The 19,898-nt window shown below is 42.1% G+C and overlaps 1 protein-coding gene and 1 long non-coding RNA gene across 9 annotated transcripts in view; both read left to right on the plus strand.

Moving 5' to 3' along the window:
* Positions 1–19,898, plus strand: part of LOC308466830 — an 87,993-nt gene that overhangs the window by 63,102 nt on the left and 4,993 nt on the right. The window lies entirely within an intron of this gene.
* SUPT20H (SPT20 homolog, SAGA complex component) overlaps positions 1–19,898 on the plus strand; it is a 37,886-nt gene that overhangs the window by 16,560 nt on the left and 1,428 nt on the right. For 5 of the 8 annotated variants that reach the window (XM_080987792.1, XM_080987795.1, XM_080987794.1 and 2 more), the window contains exons 14-23: positions 434–591; positions 2,221–2,253; positions 4,167–4,284; positions 4,858–4,966; positions 7,328–7,483; positions 9,130–9,442; positions 11,546–11,700; positions 13,378–13,436; positions 14,413–14,526; positions 18,565–18,673. In XM_080987792.1, the coding sequence (XP_080843918.1) occupies positions 434–591; positions 2,221–2,253; positions 4,167–4,284; positions 4,858–4,966; positions 7,328–7,483; positions 9,130–9,442; positions 11,546–11,700; positions 13,378–13,436; positions 14,413–14,526; positions 18,565–18,673 (1,324 nt within the window). The remainder of the gene's footprint in view (positions 1–433; positions 592–2,220; positions 2,254–4,166; positions 4,285–4,857; positions 4,967–7,327; positions 7,484–9,129; positions 9,443–11,545; positions 11,701–13,377; positions 13,437–14,412; positions 14,527–18,564; positions 18,674–19,898) is intronic. The other 3 variants (XM_080987793.1, XM_080987797.1, XM_080987798.1) reach the window with 3 other exon arrangements.

Below are 19,898 nucleotides of genomic sequence, written 5' to 3' on the forward strand. Positions count from 1 at the left end.
CTGGCAAGAGTTCTCTTGCAGCTCATTACCATAGCTGCTTTCCTCTGCTCCCTGAAACTGCTCAAATAGTGGCCCATTTGGAACTCATTTGGAGACAGGCCTAAAGGCACTGATACTCTGGTGCAGCAATAAAACTGCTAGCATATTTGCAAAGCTAAGCAGGGACAAGGATGGTGTCACATTGGATGGGGGACTGCTTGTTGAGATTCTTGCATCGCTGGGGGTTGGACCAGATGACCTTTGGGTTGTCCCTTCCAACTCTACAATTCTGTGATTCTATTCTTCCTCTAGAATTAACTTGGAAGCAAAATTTAAAAATGCACACCCTGCCTCTTCTCTCAAGAGCTCTCCAGCAGTTTGTCTCCTTTTAATCTGTGAATTGGAGGGATCTTTTGAAATGGTCTGCTTGTATCAATATTTCTCTCTTTGACAGGAAATAAAAGATGATTATGTCTTCGAATGCGAAGTTGGCAGTCACCTTCAGAAAACAAAACTGACCATTTTTCAGTCGTTGGGAAATCCATTATACTATGGTAAAATACAAATGATTAAAAATGACGAAGACAATGAGAGTTCAACAATTCCATCACAGTAAGTGGCCTTCATCTTAAATTTTGGAGAAAAACACATATTTTATCATTTTGGACACATTTATGTGGATTTATGGAAAATGGCATTTCTTTATTTTTCTTTGTCTTTTAGTAAAATAAATTTTACCTGTTACTGTTTGAGTTATTGAAGAAATGAGGGTTAGTGTGGGAAGACAGCTAGCCAGCTCCTTCAGCATAAGAACCATACTGAGTTAGACCTTGCAGCCCAGTATTCTTTTCCAAAAGTGTTCTGACAAAAATCTCTGGTACAATCAAGTTGAGCCTTAAGGCAACAGACCTTCCCCTGTTGCTCATTCCCAGTATCTAATATTTTGAAATGCACAGCTTCTGAATATAAAGAAGCTTCCATTTGCAGCAATGACTAATAGTCGTTTTATTTATTCCATTTATATTGCTTCTGTTCTCAAGGAGCTCAAGGCGATGTACATGCTTCTCTGTCTCTCTCCACCCGCCATGAAAAAGTTTGGCTGAAAGATGGTGACTTCCCCAAGGTCACTGTGCGAACTTCAGGGCTGAGTGGGAATTTGGATTAATGTGCTGTATTGAATGTAGAATGCAGAATGTTCCACCAGTGCAAGGAATTCTCCTGTGCAGTGGAATGTTCTGCTCCTCTCCTCTCCCTGAGCTCCCCCTAATTCTGCTCTGGGGTTTGCCCAACCCTCCAGAATAGGTTTGGGGGTAGTAGGGGGTGTGCAAGGGGCAAAGTCCCATTGTGTTAGTGCTAGCCCAAATATCTAGTTGAATAGTATTGGTGTTTTGCAACTTTGACCTGTTGCAGGACCTTAGCCAGACCTTAACAGAGCATACACAGAGTTCCAGAAAGCAATCAGTTGCAGACAGGATGGACGAAGCAGGAACAAATGCTGCTACTAGTAACTTGGTTACTTATAGGTGTTTATTATTTACAGCAGATTCTACAAGTTACTACAGTGGTACCTCGGGTTACATACGCTTCAGGTTAGATACGCTTCAGGTTACAGACTCTGCTAACCCAGAAATAGTGCTTCAGGTTAAGAACTTTGCTTCAGGATAAGAACAGAAATCGTGCTCTGGCGGTGCGGCGGCAGCAGGAGGCCCCATTAGCTAAAGTGGTGCTTCAGGTTAAGAACAGTTTCAGGTTAATAACGGACCTCCGGAACGAATTAAGTACTTAACCTTAGGTTCCACTGTATATACAAGAACAGATACACTGATCTTAACTAGCACTCTCTTAACAAACTCCAAACGGCTCTCAGAATACCACACTGACCAACAGCAAACATTCCAGTCAGTAAGGTCATAAATCATTATGCCTGTGTGAGACCTTAACCAATGGAGAAGCTGTTTCCAGGCTTCCATATTTCCAGGCAGGTAACTCCTCTCTGCTCAGTCATCTTGGCTGTCGGCCAACTCTTAATTGACTCTGTGTGAAGCTGCACAGAATTGCACGTAGTCAGAAATCCCAACAAATAGTTCCCCAAGTTTACAGTCCTAATCAACGCTCTAATTAAACTCTAAGCATTAGTCCACACTGGCTTTATAATAGTGTCCACCTCAACTGATCAGATGTATGTCAACTCTTCTTTTTGCCTTAAACAAATCTTTAATTCCTGTATTGTGTCCCCTACAGTTTTCTTATTGGCTCAAAGACAGAGGCAGAAAGGTAAGGGGTTCATCAGTATTTTTGTGATTCATGCTTTGTGATTCAGTATTTTCCATTCATGCTTCTTAGCGCTAGAATTAACATCGGTCCATCTGACCTGCATTTTCCGAGTTTATTTCCCAACTTTGCTGTTGGAACACTTTGGGCTGGATCCATGGAAGGAGATCCCATGGAAAGGGACTGGCTGAAGCTGACTTTGGGGCCCTCTCTTGCTTACCTGCTCACTGAAAAGCCGCTCGCAAAGCGTGCTTGGTCTGGGGGAAGGGGGAATCCCTAAATATCAGAAGGAGACCCTTAGGAAAGAAATAAGCTTTTTATTGGCCAGTCAAGGGGAGGAAGAGGTAGAAAGTCAGCTTCCTCCAGCTCACACTTCCATAGGCATTATTCACACTTTTATACTAACAGTATATGTACATTTATTTATTTTCAAAAGGACTCCTGGTGGTACTAGGTGAAAGTCTCCAAAGCATCTTTCACTCTTCTTTGTGTCCTGTAGCTGAAATATTTCTTACATATTACTGAAACCCTTTTGTTACTGCAATTCTGGGGAGGGCGAAATTTCATCCCTCTAATAAGGCAAGGCAATTTGTCATCTAATCGTACTTCTGTAATGGAACCTGGCTGCTGTTCCTTTAATTATGCAATGCTAACTTCATTAGTCATTTATTGTCTCTCTTTAGATATTTCTTGTTTTGCTAAGAACTGAGTTCTCCTGCAGAATCTTATTAGGCAGCTTTCCGAGCTGTGTTTGTTTTCTGTTCCATCCTCCTTTCATACTTGAATGTATGCCCTTGCTCACTAGCAAGCTTTTATCCCTGAACAGTCTGCACCCTTTAGCAGTGTGCTTTGAGCGGCTATTCTCCTGCTCCCAGATCAGCTACGTGGAAGATGCCTGCAACTAACCGCCACCTCTCTGGCGAGACTCTTGCTCCTGCCGTAGTCTTCAGATTGATAGCGACCCTCCGTTTTCTTTGTCCTCTTCTTCAGAATGAATTCTGTTCCTGAAATCTATGAACTCAGTGCCATGAGGCCAGCCCTTCAAATGTGGCAGGGCTCCAACTTGTGTCAGCCTCAGCATGGGCAGTGGTCAGGGATGATGGGAGTTGTAGTCTTGCAACATCTGGAGGGCCACCATTTTCTAATCCTGGTTTTAGATCAATAGTTATCAATAGACTAGCTTCCGTGGTTAGTGCTGGTCATTTTCTGCATGACAGCCTGAGGATTTTTATTTTATTTTTTACAGAATTTGGAAAAACAACATGCACATAATCCAAACTCTTTTATTTTCTCTAGCCCTTAATGGTTTCAGCACGGTGTTTAGAAACAAAAGGAATCTCTGATAGCTCAGTTTGTAGAGCATCAGACCCTTAACTTCAGGGTGGTGGGTTTGAGTCCCATGTTGGGCAAAAGATTTCTGCATTGCAGGGGGTTGGACTAGATGACCCCCATGGTCCCTTCAAACTATGGTTCTGTGATTCTGTGTTGTTGTTTTTTAAAAACCTTCAGCGTTCATGGAAGAGTTTCATCCTCTACATGTTACTGTGCTCATCCATCCCCTGGTTGCCTTTATTCGTTATGCACATACCTCCTCATTGTGCTGCTTTTTGTACTATCCCAACCCCATCTGCATCTCAGAATAAATATTGAGCTTGGTAGAAGAGGGTGCCAAATGAGACTGTATTTGTAAAACAGGAGAATTTGAAAAAATTGAGTAAAATCTGCTCATGTCACTTTAATTATCGTTGCGTCTTCGGTATGGTCTTTTACTTCAGTTCCATGATTTGTTGATTGGAAGTAATGAATAGAGAAAATGCATGAATATAGAAGCCTCTGCATTGTTTTGGTTCTGGAGACGCCTTCACCTAGTACTTATGTGATCTCATGAATGACCTCTGCTTAATGTTACGTTACAGAGTAGTCAATCAATACCAGGAGCTAGTTCAAAACGAAGCTAAATGCCCAGTGAAAATGCTTCACAACTCCTGTGGATCTGTCCATCTAAGCCAACTCTCTCCTGGGAAGGAAATGGAAGTAAGTTATTAATGAATGAATTAAATGACACCTTTGTAACTCTTTAAAAAATGCAGTGATTCCATAGGATTCCATTTAATCTCACTTCACAAAGCAGGGACAATCATTTTTTTCCCCCTAGGACTTTTTAACTGCTTGGCTTTTGCCCCATCCACTTTCTTCTATCTTAAGACTCTGCTTTTCCCGATATTCACGAGAGCCACAAGGATAGGGCTATATCTGTTCACTGGTGAAATTTTGGCCCCTTTTAATTACATCTTCAAGTACAACCCCAGTAATTTGTGTGATAGAACCAAATCAGCCCCAGCCAGCATAACCCAATGCCCCATTCTGTTTCCTGAGCAGTCTGAAACATTTTCAGAATGTTGGGAGAGTCGGGTGGAATGCCAGGAACTAGTCTTAAAATAGAGGTACCAGTGAATTAGGGACGGGTGTTTTGCAGAATCAAAAATTAGGAACTCGGGTGTTCGTTCTCCTGTCAAATTGAGAAAGGGAAGAACGAAAAAGAATGAAAGCTGGAAGAAAAGGTTGAGATCTAGTAAGAAGGGTTGTTTTGTTTTGTTTTGCTTCTAGCAGCCTGAGAGTGTTTCGGGCTATATTCAGTCTTCAGTGCTGGGGAAAGGTGTGAAACATCGACCACCTCCCATCAAACTACCTTCAAGTTCAGGAAGTAGCTCATCAGGTAATTGTTGTTTTTATTAAAAACAAAATAGGGTAAGAGAGCAGAAAACATCACATCTGGCAACCAGTGTTCCCCTTTGCTTTCAGATAGTACTTGAGTAAATAAGTCTAAAAAGCCCAGGACACAAATTTTCACGGCTCTCTAGCAGCTATGGTGATTCATTTGCCAGAAGCAATATGTTTAGTGTTAACTCTGGAGGTGTATACTAGATTCTGACCAAACTAAGCCTCCTGATGTATATTTTGCTCAATGAGACTTAGTTTGATCAGAATCAAATATACTCTTCCACAGTTAACTCTAAATATATTATTTCTAGTAAGTGAGCCACCATAGCCGCTAGAGAACTGTGAAAGTTTGTGTCCTAGGCTTTTTAGACTTATCTCCCCATGTACTATCTGAAACCAAAATGGTGCATTGGTTGCCAGATGTGAAATATATTTGCATTAGCTTCAGCTTGTTTCAATTGTTTCAAATTACTGCATATATTTGAGAGAGTAAATCTGGCTGTGCTTTGCTTTTCTTTTTGTTTCTCAGTGTCCAAATTCATTTATAAATTTGCCTTCCTCATCCTTTTACTTGCTGTTGCAATACAGTAGCAACGGCCAACCTAGTCAGCTTTTATTAAGGTACCTACCTGGCTAAATCTGCTCGAGGAACAAAGTCCCCTTGTCTTAAACCGCCGTCATGCCCTCTTTGGCAGCAGTTTTGATTGGGAAGAGTCTGCCGTCTGAATAGACTGGCAGGTACCCCTTCCACTGGGAAATGAGGTGTAGTCAGGCTTTGAGAAAACGGCTTCCTGCCTCCCTTTGGCCGTGGATAAGCAGAACAAAGTAAAATTAGTCTCTTACCATTTAAAGAGATTTTAATGATCACAGCTCAAGAACAAAGAATCCATCTCAGAGAAAAGGTGCTCCCAGTTAAGGTGTCCACCCACTTCCCCCCTAGTCACTTGTGTCTTGCAACGTGATCTTGCAACCATCATGCTTTTTGTGCAGCCACCTCATCTGCTGTACGTGACCTTGGACTGATAGGCTGGACACTTTCTAGTGAGAGAGAGAGAGAGTGTGTCTGTTAGCTCTCTCCCAGTTCTTCTTCACTTTGCTGTTCATCTGCCCCCAGTTCTTCCCAACTTTTGTTTTCAGAACTATGTCCCTCTGCAAATCACTGTTCCAAATCTATACTGCTCCACAGCTCCTGGGCATAGCTGTCAACCGTCCCTTATTTGGCGGGAAAGTCCCTTATCCCAGCGCTGTGTCCCGCTGCTGTCCCTTATTGATGATGTCCCTTAAATTTCCCGGGTTTCAAAGGAAGCAGATCCTCTCCCTCCCTCCCTGCCGGCCTCCCTTTCTGCCTTTGGCTCGGAGGGGCTCAGAAGTCAAACATAATTGTGCTCTGAAAATCCCTTATTTTGGCTGCTGATCCCTTATTTCCGAGGCTGCTGGTCCCTTATTTTCAAATCTGTAAGTTGACAGCTATGCTCCTGGGCAGCTTCAGGATCCTGTGCGGGGGGAGAGGTAGACTCCCACCATCCCTCATCAGAGCTGTACTCCTCAGCCTGGTCTCTGACAGGTGTCATCCTAGAGCAGGCTTCCTCTACCTCAGCCCTCCAGCTGTTTTTGGCCTACAACTCCCATGATCCCTAGCTAGCAGGACCAGTGGTCAGGGACGATGGGAATTGTAGTCTCAAAACATCTGGAGGGCCGAGGTCGAGGAAGCCTGTCCTAGAGGGTCCCTCATTTTTTATTTTTTAATCAACAACCAAAATACAAACAGTGAGAACCCCCAGGCGGCTGATACATTGGGTATACATAATCAATAATAACATATTCAAATCAACCATATGTACAATTCTATATACCTTACCACTCCTCCCTCCACAAGGTTTATTTAACTTTTAACATTTTAATTGCCCCAGATTGTTCAAATAATGCAGTATTTTCTGCCCAAATAATGCAGTATTTTCTCAAACCAGTCCTCCTCACTGACCTTAAACCCTTTCGTTTTTTGTATTTTCACAGTTAGATATTCTAAGTTTATAATATTTTTCAATTTCCCCCTCCATTTGTTCACGCCTAGCTCTTCTGCATTTTTCCAGTTACTCGTTATAACCTGTCTGGCTGCAATTACCATCAGTTTTATAGAGGGTCCCTCATGCTTCAAACTTTGGCACAGGAAGGGGGTGAAGATATTTACATACCTGCAATATGTAGATTCAAGTTACCTTTTGCTGCAGGTAGCAATGGCAGATGTTGCTGTGCACTTCTTATTTTGCACACCTAAAGCGCACACTTTAGAGAACAAAGTAACTCTTTTCTGGTGTTGGTTCACAGAACGTAACATGGATTATTTGTGCTTTTTCAGGTAATATTTTTAGTTCACAGCAGTCAAGTAGCCACCTAAAATCCCCAACTCCTCCTCCTCCCAAGCCTCCCAGTGTGTCTCGGAAGCAGTCTCTGGATCTGAATCAACTGAGCATGCTTTCTCCAACCGCCATGTCTCCTGCAAGCTCGTCACAAAGTGAGTCCCGCCCTAAATTGTCCATTAAGTCTTCCTAGGCTTCTCGTGCTATAAACTTCCTAACCAGCTGATTGGAGAATCTAAATGTCCATTGTACCCTAGATTGTGTATAAAGTTTGCATCACTTAAGGCAGGCTGTATGTACTGTATGTACTTTGTTTGCTGTAACTGTACTTGTTTCTCTGTATAAATATATGTATGCACCGTTTGTGTATACGTTCTATTCCGTTTTATGCAAGAAGCATTGGTCCCTCGCTTTGACACAGCCTGATAATTAATGTGACTGTAGAAGCTCCCAAAGTTCAGCCCTTTCTGCTAGTGTATAAACAGTAGCTCGTTTAATGCCTCCTTAAATTTGCATATTTTTTTTAAGCAGCTAAAACTTCTTAAATGTCGTCAAATACGGTGCAGTTGTATCTCTGTGTATGTAAATAACATGATCAGTCTCCAGGTGGTGATACAATAAACTACAAACTGATTTTTTAAAACACTCCTATATCGTTTTACAAATCATTGCTGATGATGAAAATGTAAAAATAATTTCAAGGCAACACCATTTTGCTAAGTGTTTACTCAGTTGAGTGGCAGCCAAGTTTTAATTTTGGGACAGAATCACTGCATTGCTGTGGATTTTTACCTACTTTTGAAATAGTTACATGTCTCAATAGATAGTCAGTAGCTTGTAAGGCGAGAAAGAGGGAATTGGTAAGAATAGCTCATAGCTGCCTGCTCCGTTCTTTAGACTGCTGCACAATGTCCTGTCGCTTGAGTGTGGCATAATCTAAAATTGTCTGGGTGGCTCAAAAGGTGTCATTTTTCTGCCTTCCTGTTTTGCACAAAGAAAACCTGTAAGGAAGCTTTGATCAATTTTCCAACAGTTTGATTCACACAACCCTCTCGCTTCTTTTTATGTTGCTAGTAGTAATTGTATAAATCTGTTGCACACAGTTGTTGCTGTAAATAAGGCTTTGCTCACAGCTTCTGGACATTCACATTTCTTTCCTTTCTTTCTGCAGGACATGAAAGCTAAAAAAAACAAAACATAAAACGAAAACACCTCAAGAGCTTTGGTTTTTTGTTTTCATTCCATTGATATGATGTCATCATGCCAAATTTATGCTTTAAAACACACAAGTTTGTTTTCTGCCACAAGCAATGCTTCCTTCCTTCCTTCCTTCCTTTGCAAATTAGGCCTAAATTAAGCAAGCTGGTTACCGATAACTATTTGTACTGTTCCCCCTGCCCCAGTTTGATCATAGTCTGTGTTTTTTGTTCAGATCTGTTTTTCTTTGTTTTATGACGCAGATGTTCTATTACATGTGTTGAATGCCTATATTTTTGGCAAGCAAAATGCTTTGTTTAAAGGTAGCTCTCAAAACGTTAATAGCAGTTGCATAAGTGTATCGTCAGTGTTAGAACGATTTAATAGGGAAATACAGCATTGGTGTTCATTTGCAGGATTAAGCCTAATGATATTGTTTGTGTACACCTGTAATTAACAGCAATTACTAACCCTGGCGTTTCGCTGATTTTTTTTTTTAACTGGAGCAAGCTATCAGAGCTAAGTGAGATTCCGCGAACCTTATTTTACAAAAGGACTGGCCTTTTATAACAAACTAGTGCTTTTTATTTTTCTCAATGAGCAGGGTCTGGAACTCCTAAGCCATCTACTCCTACTCCAACCAGCACCCCTTCATCGACCCCACACCCTTCTGACGCTCAGAGCTCAACTCTGATTACCCATTCTGCCTCCCCTACTCCCCACGATTCAGGCTTCACCCCTCAGCCCACCTTGCTCTCCCCGTTCGCTCAGCAGCACATGTCTCTGAGCCAGGCACTGCCTGTAATGACCATTCCTCTTTCCACCATGGTAACGTCCGTTACTACAGGAACCTCCTCCAACCAGGTCATGGCAAACTCTGCAGGACTTAACTTCATCAATGTAGTGGGCTCTGTGTGGTAAGTTGGTTTTTTGTCTACGGCGCTTCACGCTTCTTGATTGTTACAGTCATTTTGCCCCAGAATTATGCTGTGCTGATGACACGACGCCAGGCTTGATAAGGGCTTGCCAACCCTCGTCGGCTCCCTGTCTGTGAAAGTGAACGCTTTATGCACTGCATTCTTAAGTATTAAAAGATAACCATAATTACCGTATTTTTTGCTCTATAAGACTCACTTTTTCCCTCCTAAAAGGTAAGGGGAAATGTATGTGCGTCTTATGGAACGAATGCAGGCTGCGCAGCTATCCCAGAAGCCAGAACAGCAAGAGGGATTGCTGTTTTCACTGCGCAGCAATTTTGCTGTTATGGCTTCTGAGATTCAGAATATTTTTTTTTCTTGTTTCCTCCTCCAAAAACTAGGTGCGTCTTGTGGTCTGGTGCATCTTATAGAGCGAAAAATACGGTATGTGGATTTGGCGCAAAAAGCAAAGAATTGCTAAAAGCTTCAGTTTTTGCTTAGCTTGGAGACGTCATTCCTTGTTAGATTTGAGAGCTTAAAGTTAACTATTACACGTGAAAAGTGGAAAGAACAAGCAATTTCTCCTAAAGACGAGTGGCAAAATAAGTTGATTGCATACATAGAATTAGCCAGCATAATGACAAAAGTCAGAGATCAGGATGAGACACAGCTGAGGGTAGATTACTTAAAGAGACAAATGAACCAAATGTCGATAAGCACAAATTTTTGTTTTTGTTTTGTTTATTATTATTTAGAAATATAAGTTTAGTCATAGGAGAACTGAGATGTTATAATGTGATTCTATGAATGTAAATTAAAAGAAACCAATAAAGATGATTTGCAAAAAAGAGAAATAAGATAAGATCTATGAGCAGCAGTAATTAACAACCAAGAGAAAGAAATAGGGTGGTTAAAGAGGATATGCGGCATAACAAGTAAATAGGATGTCACGGAGGGAAGAGATGGAAGTCTAGAGGTATTAGGGGGTGATATTTACAATCTGTATTGAAATATTGGAAATAATTATAATAATAATGAAGAAATAATTTATTTCAGCATTATTCTCACTGTCATTGGAGTTGTGTTTTAGGCACTTTTTCATATGCTCCCTAATGTGGAAGAGTTCATACAGCACTGTGAGAATGTCTAAACCAGGGTTTCCCAAACTGGGGTCTCCAGCTGTTTTTGGACTACAACTCCCATCATCCCTAGCTAGCAGGACCAGTGGTTAGGGATGATGGGAATTGTAGTCCAAAAACAGCTGGAGACCCAAGTTTGGGAAACCCTGGTCTAACTAAAAGATGGCATCTAGACAGTGCGGAGAAATGGACCCATTTCCGATTTGTTTATTTTAGAGCAGCAAATTTTACTTGCAAGTTTCAGTACATATTTTTTTTCTGAGTAATAAGACATAAAATCAGCTGGTGATTGAACTATATAACCTCAAACCCTAATGATGCAAAAGCATATTCACCCAGTGCTTTTCCAGCTGCACTGGCTCCCGGTGGAGTACAGGGTCAGATTTAAGGTGCTGGTTTTGACCTTTAAAGCCCTTCACGGCCTAGGACCCCTGTACCTACGGGACCGCCTTTCCCGGTATGCCCCACGGAGGACCTTAAGGTCCATAAATAGCAACACCCTAGAGGTCCCGGGCCCTAAGGAAGTTAGATTAGCCTCAACCAGAGCCAGGGCCTTTTCAACACTGGCTCCAGCCTGGTGGAACGCTCTGTCTCAGGAGACCAGGGCCCTGCAGGATCTGATTTCTTTCTGCAGGGCCTGTAAGACGGAGTTGTTCCGCCTGGCCTTTGGCTTGGAGTCAATTTGATTCCCTCCCCCTCTTTCTTTTTTCCTTTCTCCTCCTGTGATGAGGCTGCATTTTAATGTTTTAATGTTGTATTTTAATCTTGTCTTTAAGTTGTATTCATTCAACTTGTTTTTCTTATTGGTTGTTAGCTGCCCTGAGCCCGGCCTTGGCTGGGGAGGGCAGGGTATAAATTATTATTATTATTATTATTATTATTATTATTATTAGATACAAAAAACGGTACTTCATGCTGTTTTATGACATTCTGGTCTCATGCTTGCTCATTTCCTTTTGCACAGTGGAGCGCAGACATTGATGAGCGGCTCAAACCCCATGCTGGGGTGTAGTACTAGTGCAATAACCCCTGCAGGCCTCAACCTAAGTGGCATTTTACCATCTGGAGGCCTAGTGCCAAGTGTGTTGCCTGCTGCAGTGCAACCCTCCTCACAGCCAGGTCAGTAGGAAATTCCATCTTGGTTGAATGGGAATGGCACAGTGTGGGACTACTTCCACTATAATGGGAAAAGTCATGGAAAAACTGAATGCAGTAGTTGATTGGCTCATGAATGACCCGTGTAGTCAGTGATAAAAAAATTAGAAATTACTTCTGGTTACAATTGATAGCATGTGAATTAGCCATCTCAAGGGCTTTGGGAAAATCCCTTTATGCCACGTGATTGAATCTCCTAAATACCGTCGTTCCTTGGTTTTCGAACAGCTTAGTTATCGAACGTTTTGGCTCCCGAATGCCGCAAACCCAGAAATGACTGTTCCGGTTTGCAAATTATTTTTGGAAGCCGATCATCCGATGCAGCTTCCTGCAGCCAATCAGAAGCCACACTTTGGTTTCTGAACATTTTGGAAGTCGAACGGACCTCCAGAACGGATGCCGTTCGACTTCCAAGGTGTGACTGTACTGTAAGAAGTTCATGTGTATATGTTGGCTACCTTTTTTTCTTTATTCGCCATTTCTCCTTGCCCACTTCAAATCTTAATAAAATCCAGAAGACAGGTTCCTCTTTGCATGATAATGTAACTTAAAGCAGGTCTTTCTCAGTGTTCCTCCATCTGCTGAGATTAGACAGGCTGTTGCCAAATAGTGGGTCTTTAAGTCATGGCACCTAGTCACTGGAATTTCCTTTCTAGATTTGTTTGCCCGGTGCAAGTTGTTAAACAGAGCTTTCAGTGCCAAGTAAAATCGATCTTGCTTATCTAGACATTTAAATTTGGTGCATTGGTACGGTACTGGCTGCTGTTTTTAGAGTTTTTCACTTTTATCTGTCACCGTGCAGTCTTCAATTTTGCTCTGTTGCAGTTTGTTTTCTTTCTTCATTTATTTAAGAGATTTACGTACCACCCTTTAGAAGTTAGGATGCAGAGGACCTCACATCAACAATAATATAAAACCATACAACAGAATAAAAATCAAATATAATGAAAGTAATTCCATAACTTCCTGATCTGTTTGGTGTTTTATTGATCCGTGATTTGTAAGCTGCCATACACATTTTGATCTATCGGGTATAAATATACAGTGGTACCTCAGGTTAAGTACTTAATTCGTTCCGGAGGTCTGTACTTAACCTGCCTGAAACTGTTCTTAACCTGAAGCACCACTTTAGCTAATGGGGCCTCCTGCTGCTGCCGCGCCGGCGGAGCACGATTTCTGTTCTCATCCTGAAGCAAAGTACTTAACCCGAGGTAATATTTCTGGGTTAGCGGAGTCTGTAACCTGAAGTGTATGTAACCTGAAGCGTATGTAACCTGAGGTACCACTGTATCAAATAAGAACTGGATTCAGAGTTTGGGTGCCATTGTTCTGTCCATTGAAACCAGATAATATATGAGAGGTTCAGTGCAGATGCTCTCAACCATTCTTCTGAGCCTTAAGATTGTATTATTGAATATATTTAATAACCAGATTTTTTGTCTCTTTTGTTGTTGTTCTAAATTTTAGCTGAGTCAATGAGTTAGTTTTGAGAAAAGCTTTAGTTTAATCCGAAAGGGGCGAAATATTTTTGCTTTTATCAGCTGCTGCTGTTTTACTATTACTCAGCAAACAATTCTACTTCTAGTTTGGATGTAACTGAAGAGGAGGAGAAATCACAATGTTCTCTTAATTTCATTTCAGCAGGTGGCCCTTTTGGCTTAAAAAATGCTCCAGGCCTTCGCCCTTTGAATTTGCTACAGGTAAGATTGTATGGTGATGTATGTTGTCCTATTTTTCTATATTGATTGGGAAATCAATTCTTCGATACTGGTTTTGTGAGGGGCATATTAGATGTGAATTCAGATAGCTCCACCCCCCTTGACTGACAATTAAGAACATCCAGGCTGTTGAAAATATTTCAATTTCACATATGCAGATGGTTATCTGTCTCCCTTGGTGTATAGCAATAGGAAAGCAAATGATAAGAATGCTATAGCCATGAAACGTTGAAAACATCAAAACTAGAACTGCCTGTTCTTTGGAGACCTGGGTCTCAGAATACAGTTCTCTATCAAAAATTTACAAATCAGGAGGCTGTGAGTTCATTGGACCTGGGAGTAACACTCTTGCCCACTTGCCACACTGCCCTTGCAGTCACCTCCGCCCAGCTGTTTTCCTGCCAGCTTAGGAAGCTAGACAAATATTTCTTTACTCTGCAAGGAAAAATGGATAGGCGGGAGCAGTTGAAGGGGAAATTTAGCAAGCTAGGTTAAACGCTCTTTCCAGCATTTCTCAAGTGCAATTTTTGCAGCTATTAGCAGAGATTCAGGTTCTTGGGGGGCCTAGGCTGGACATACAAGTCTGACCAAATGAGTAGAATGAATTGTGTACTGGGTGAAGTTAGACTTTTTTGTGTGTGGCTGCACAAAACATACTTTGTTTTCTTTACTTTTGGCTTCTTTCCTGATTGTGATTTTGATCTAGATGCACCACACTAGAACCCCCGAAATTTTGTTGAAATGGAGGAGGGGACTTCACTAGGAGGGGTGCTATTGTAGCAAGTACTTTCCTGCTGACACCAATCTTGAAAACAGCAATACTAATTTTTTGTGAAGCCACAAATGAAATTTGCAAAGAATATTAAATGTTATCTCTTCTTGTCTTGGTTGTGATGTAGCTTATCATAGGAGAATGAGGCAAACTGACCTATCCCTCCCTTGTCTTTAAACCTAATAGCTTCCAGGTGGCTCACTGATTTTCAATCCCCTCCAGCAGCAACAACAACAGCAGCTATCCCAGTTTTCATCACAGCAGCCTACAACATCTAGTCCTCAACAGCAGGGAGATCAGGTGAGGCATTCCTGTTGAAACTAATATTATAAGCACATACATGCTGCCTGTGGGAATATGTGTAGAGAGATAGTTACTTGTAGCTACACATGAAAAGGACTTGGAATAAGGACAGTCAAAGTCAAGAGTTAGCCTCATCAAAGAACAATTGAGCAGCTAAAGCTGCCTTAAACTGAATCAAGCCATTGCTTGCTGTAGATTGGGAATGTCTATTTTGATTGGCAGTGGTTCTCAGCAAAATATATTTCCTAACCTTCAGAACCATGCCCCCCAAATCTGCTCCATGGTGTTGGATGAACCCCCAGAAAAGATGTGAGGGGGTTCCATACAGGAAGAGGAAATCAGCATAATCATCAAACCTTTTATTGACATCACATACAAACAGGGAAGAGGAAATCCTGTTGCATAAGCAGAAGTCCTTGTCCAAATGGGATGACTTCATTGGATACAACCCAATAAAAATAACATAATCACATGCATTATTTGGCATGATACTGATAAGCAAACAGCCACATAAGTTTTGCTGAAATTGTTGTCATGCAATGAGGTTGATTCAAGTGAGAGAGAAATATTTTTTTATATCTGGATATGTTAAAATTAGGGACGCGGGTGGCGCTGTGGGTTAAACCACAGAGCCTAGGACTTGCCAATCAGAAGGTTGGCGGTTCGAATCCCCATGACGAGATGAGCTCCTGTTGCTCGGTCCCTGCTCCTGCCAACCTAGCAGTTCGAAAGAACGTCAAAGTTCAAGTAGATAAATAGGTACCGCTCCGGCGGGAAGGTAAACGGCGTTTCCGTGCGCTGCTCTGGTTCGCCAGAAGCGGCTTAGTCATGCTGGCCACATGACCCGGAAGCTGTATGCCGGCTCCCTCAGCCAATAAAGTGAGATGAGCGCCACAACCCCAGAGTCGGCCACGACTGGACCTAATGGTCAGGGGTCCCTTTACCTTTGTGTTAAAATTGCTACTTGGGACTTCCAGGGTGGCGCCATCGGTAATGGCGGACTCCCTCTGATCCGGAGGGACTGGCTGTACGGAAATCGGGTCTGTTCTGCTACGGCGAAGCGGGGACCCTTTAAAAAATCACAGGCGGGTGAAGCCTGTGACCGTGGGACTCGGTGGGCACCTTTCGTGCCCCCCCCCCCAATTTGTAAAGGAACCCAGTTACGGGCTCCGGAGCGAAGCGGGGCAAGCGGCGCGGTGCTGAGAGTCAACTGCTTCTTCCGTGGAGCGAAGCCGCACAGCCGTTACTGGAGAGCGCTACCTTTTTCCTGTGACAATCTGGCTACAAAAACAACTACCCGTGAGTAGGTTAAATTTGGACAATTGGACTCTAAACAACGACCCGTGAGTAGAACGGAAAATTGGACTAAGAAATTCCTCTTAATTTGGCACTGAAGCGGGAAGGTCTAAACAGGAAGTCAGCCTTCCGCTTTTTGTAGAAAGATTAAAGCAAAGACATGGCAAGCTAGAGTTTAGAAAACCGTTTGTAAAGGATCAACTTTCATCATCTAAAATTACTGAACCCCCTTTGGAAGCAGGAGAAGAGGGGGGATTTTTTCTGGACTGTTTAAACCTGCAGAAGAGTGTGTAAAGAAAAGCAATTTTCCACCGTCTTGAACCTGGGAGCGGGGTGTCAGGACAGACGTTTTTGGAGTTCATTGACTATAGACAAACGTTTTTGACAGACAGTTAAAAGAAGAGAAACATAGTGATTCCATTGTTCTCCTTCGCAGTTAAAAGGAACAAAATATTGACAAAATATCTGAAAAAGGAAACTTTGTTGTTAGATCTGCTTTAAAAAAAAGAGAGAGAGAGATGGATACAAATAGAAGTTCTTCCCCTAGAGGGAGCTTGTGAAACTGTTATTAAATCTGAACTGGGGAGCTTTGCAGCTGCAATAGATTAAGATCGTGGGATCAGACTTTGACCTTGCACAACAATGTACTCGGAGGCTCTGGTGCGTGCTTTCAGCAAGACAAGTGCTTTATTGGAACAGTTACATGAGAAGACAGATTTGATGACTGTTGCGATCAGAAATTTTGGACAGGTAGTGGGTATCTATATAGAACCCACTCAGGAATCAATTCAGGAGTGTGCTCTGACAGATCAGATGAGGGAGGAGGTTGCGGCTGGACCCCGGGAGGCAGAGATGGAGGGAACTGTGGCCCAGCAGGAACATGAGTTGTTGGACCTGACGAATGAACCTGGAAAAAGCCAGATTTGGAGAGATAGAGTCTTGTTTGGCTTGGAGATGGGAGGCTGGATAGACCACCCCTATGCAGGGATGTTTTGACTTTTCAAGTCTGGCGTTGGGCCGGGAGGAGTTTGGAGTTGTGGGGGTCCTCAACTTTGGAGGGACCTTGAAACATGCTTTTAAATACCACATGGAGTTCAGTGTGGACTATGGAAAAGGGGCTGATCTGTCGAGAAGGGACAAAAATATTGTCAAGCTGGAGTCTCCACGAGTGAAAGGAGCAGAAGACAAAGTAAAGTACAGGTATAAATATGAAGAAGATCTGCGGAAGGAACATGGAAGAGACTTAAGGGCCTCGGACATAAGGTTACCAGGTTAATGAACTAGATGGATGGGATAGAAAGGACTGACAAAACCCGAGACCAGGAGGAAGAGACGTTGGATGAAGATTGGAAGAAAGTTTTAAAAAATTTTACTTAGGAATGTTTTCTAAAATTAATGAGTATTAGAAAAATGTTGGAACGAAATTATTTGGCTTTAGCAGAAATGTTAAAAAGAACTATGTAAGAATATGCAATGGTTATGAGAAATTGGTATAAATAAGTTTTAAGTTTTAGAGTTCTTTATGGTAAGATAAGGTTAAAATAGATTAAGGTAATTTAATGACAGAATATTATGAAAAATGGAAAGGATTTGCTGTGACAATCAACAACTAGAATACAAAAAAGGAGGTGTGAGGAGGTCGATGAAATAAGGTAATGACAGTTAAGGATTTGGGAATATTGGATCTGTTTTTAAATCTTTGTGGCTTATTTTTGCTTTCTGATTTTGATGTGCTATGTGTTTTGTTTTTGCTTTTTGCTTTTGACTTTTATCGATTTGTATTGTTTAATTGCTATTTGTTTCTTGTTTTTTCCTTCTTTTCCTCTTTGTTTTTTTTTTGGTAATTTTAAAATTCTCAATAAACATCATTAAAAAAAAAAATGCTACTTGGGCAGCAATATCAATTAGATAGTTGTTCACTGTAGGGCATAATTTCCAGAGTTGGTACTTCCCATAGGTAGCTACTCAGAGAAAGTTTCCTGTGAGTAATAAGCTTTTAGAAGTGTTCATAGACTCATCTTTTTCTTGTAGAAGCTTGCTTTGAACAGGGAAATGGTATGGTGGTCCTTCTTGGATAGCATCTTAATAGTCCACGAACAGACTGCACAGACAACAAGAGAGCTGGTATAGATGGAACCCAGGCTCCATGCAAACCATGGTTTGCAATTTGAGAGTCAATGTTTTGAGGACTTTCCCCCCACCCCCGCTTCTCAGAATTCACCAGTTTCGCGTTATGCACACCCCACTGTGAACTGTGGTTATGGGTAATCGGTGTTTATGTTAACCATTGCTTCCATCAGCACCCACATAAGAGAGAAATACTGTGAATGCTGGAAAGGGGAGATGTCACTATGGAGGAGTAGGAGTCCACATTCCTGAGACTGACTCCTAATTTACACACTATAGCTTGCAGGAAACCACTCTTAGTTCTGCACCATCCTAGAAAGTACTTTGGAAATTATCTTATGGTCCTCATCAGTTATCTGGCCAATAGCTCTTGTACTCTTGCTATAGCTAAGAGTATTGTTGTTGTTTTTCCAGAGGAAGATTAAATGCTTTGTGCTTAGGCCCTGATTTGGGGCTTCCCATAGGCAGCTGGCCGGCCACCAAGAAAGCAACTCTTTTTATGTTCTCAAGAACATTGTCCAGTGCCGAGTGTTCCGGTATTAACTGCCTTAACTTAACCGTTCCGGGGGTCCGTTACCTTTTTTACCTATTAACCTTCTCTCTCTTTGCTAGGGTTCTGATCAAGCTTCCACGAATCAAGACCAGACCTTATCAGCTCAGCAGTCAACTGTAGTTAACCTAACCGGAGTAGGGAATTTTATGCAGCCTCAGGCAGCAGCAGGTATGTTGCTCAAGCATCCTTACAGGGCTATTTTGCTGCAATTTTGTTTCTTAACCACTGTTGCCCTGGAGGTCGGGTTTTTTCTACCTATGCTCTATACCAGGGGGTCTGCAAACTTTTTCAGCAGGGAGCCAGTCCACTGTCCCTCAGACCTTGTGGGGGGCCAGACTATATTTTGAAAAAAAATAATGAATTCCTATGCCCCACAAATAACCCAGAGATGCATTTTAAATAAAAGCACATATTCTACTCATGTAAAAACACGCGGATTCCAGGACTGTCCGCGGGCCGGATTTAGGAGGCGATTGGGCCGGATCCGGCCCCCAGGCCTTAGTTTGCCTACCCATGCTCTATACCTTCTTTGTCATACAGCATGATACCACCAATACTCCTCCAGGAATAGCCCTATCCCATTGGTTCCCTCCATTCCACCAGGTTTCCATTACATCTACTCTGTTTATGGGCTCATTTAAAAGCATTCCAGCACTCCCCTTGCGGCCACCTGTTACTACTGTGTCCATCTTTAAATGCATTTTCCCTTGCAGACCTTCAATTTATTTACATAGGGGTGTTGCATCTTACTGCACACTCATTTCCCCGTTCTAGCGTGTCCTCATTGGAATACCTGGAACATTTTCATCCTCATCCCCTATGGAATAATAATCCCCAAACCACATGCTGAAGAGCTGCTGTCCGTTTTCTGTATGAGCCAAGTTTTAAAAGCTGCTCTGCAACTTTTTGATACTCATTTCCTACGGCTTGCCTGTTTTGGTTCAGAGAGAGCCCATCCTCTTTCTAGGCTTCCTTGTCCAAAAACATTTCCCAGTGCTTAACACAAACCCCCTCCACCTGACCACCGCGTTGACACAGATCCCCATCATTTCTGAAGGCTTGGTGATCTGGCTTATATTTTACCTTCCACACACAAGTGGGACTGCAGCAGCATGTTTCTTCTATATAAAATGTGTGAACTGTGGCTGCCATTTGTGTGAAAAAAATAACTGATCTAGAGTGTATTCATACTGAAATTGCTAACTAACTACCACAAGTGGTTACAAAAGCCATTGGCAAGGCTGTCCTCAGTGTTCCCACATGTAGTGGACAGGGCTGGTTATTTTGACTGCACTGAATTACGTAAGCAAGAGTGCTCCGACTGCATGGTATTATGACCTGTCTAATCAAACTGTAGTGCAGAGACAGGCAAGATCTAACCTGTTTTCACCAA

The sequence above is a fragment of the Podarcis pityusensis genome (genome assembly GCF_964106645.2).
Source record: "Podarcis pityusensis genome assembly, chromosome: 17".
NCBI lineage: Eukaryota > Metazoa > Chordata > Lepidosauria > Squamata > Lacertidae > Podarcis > Podarcis pityusensis.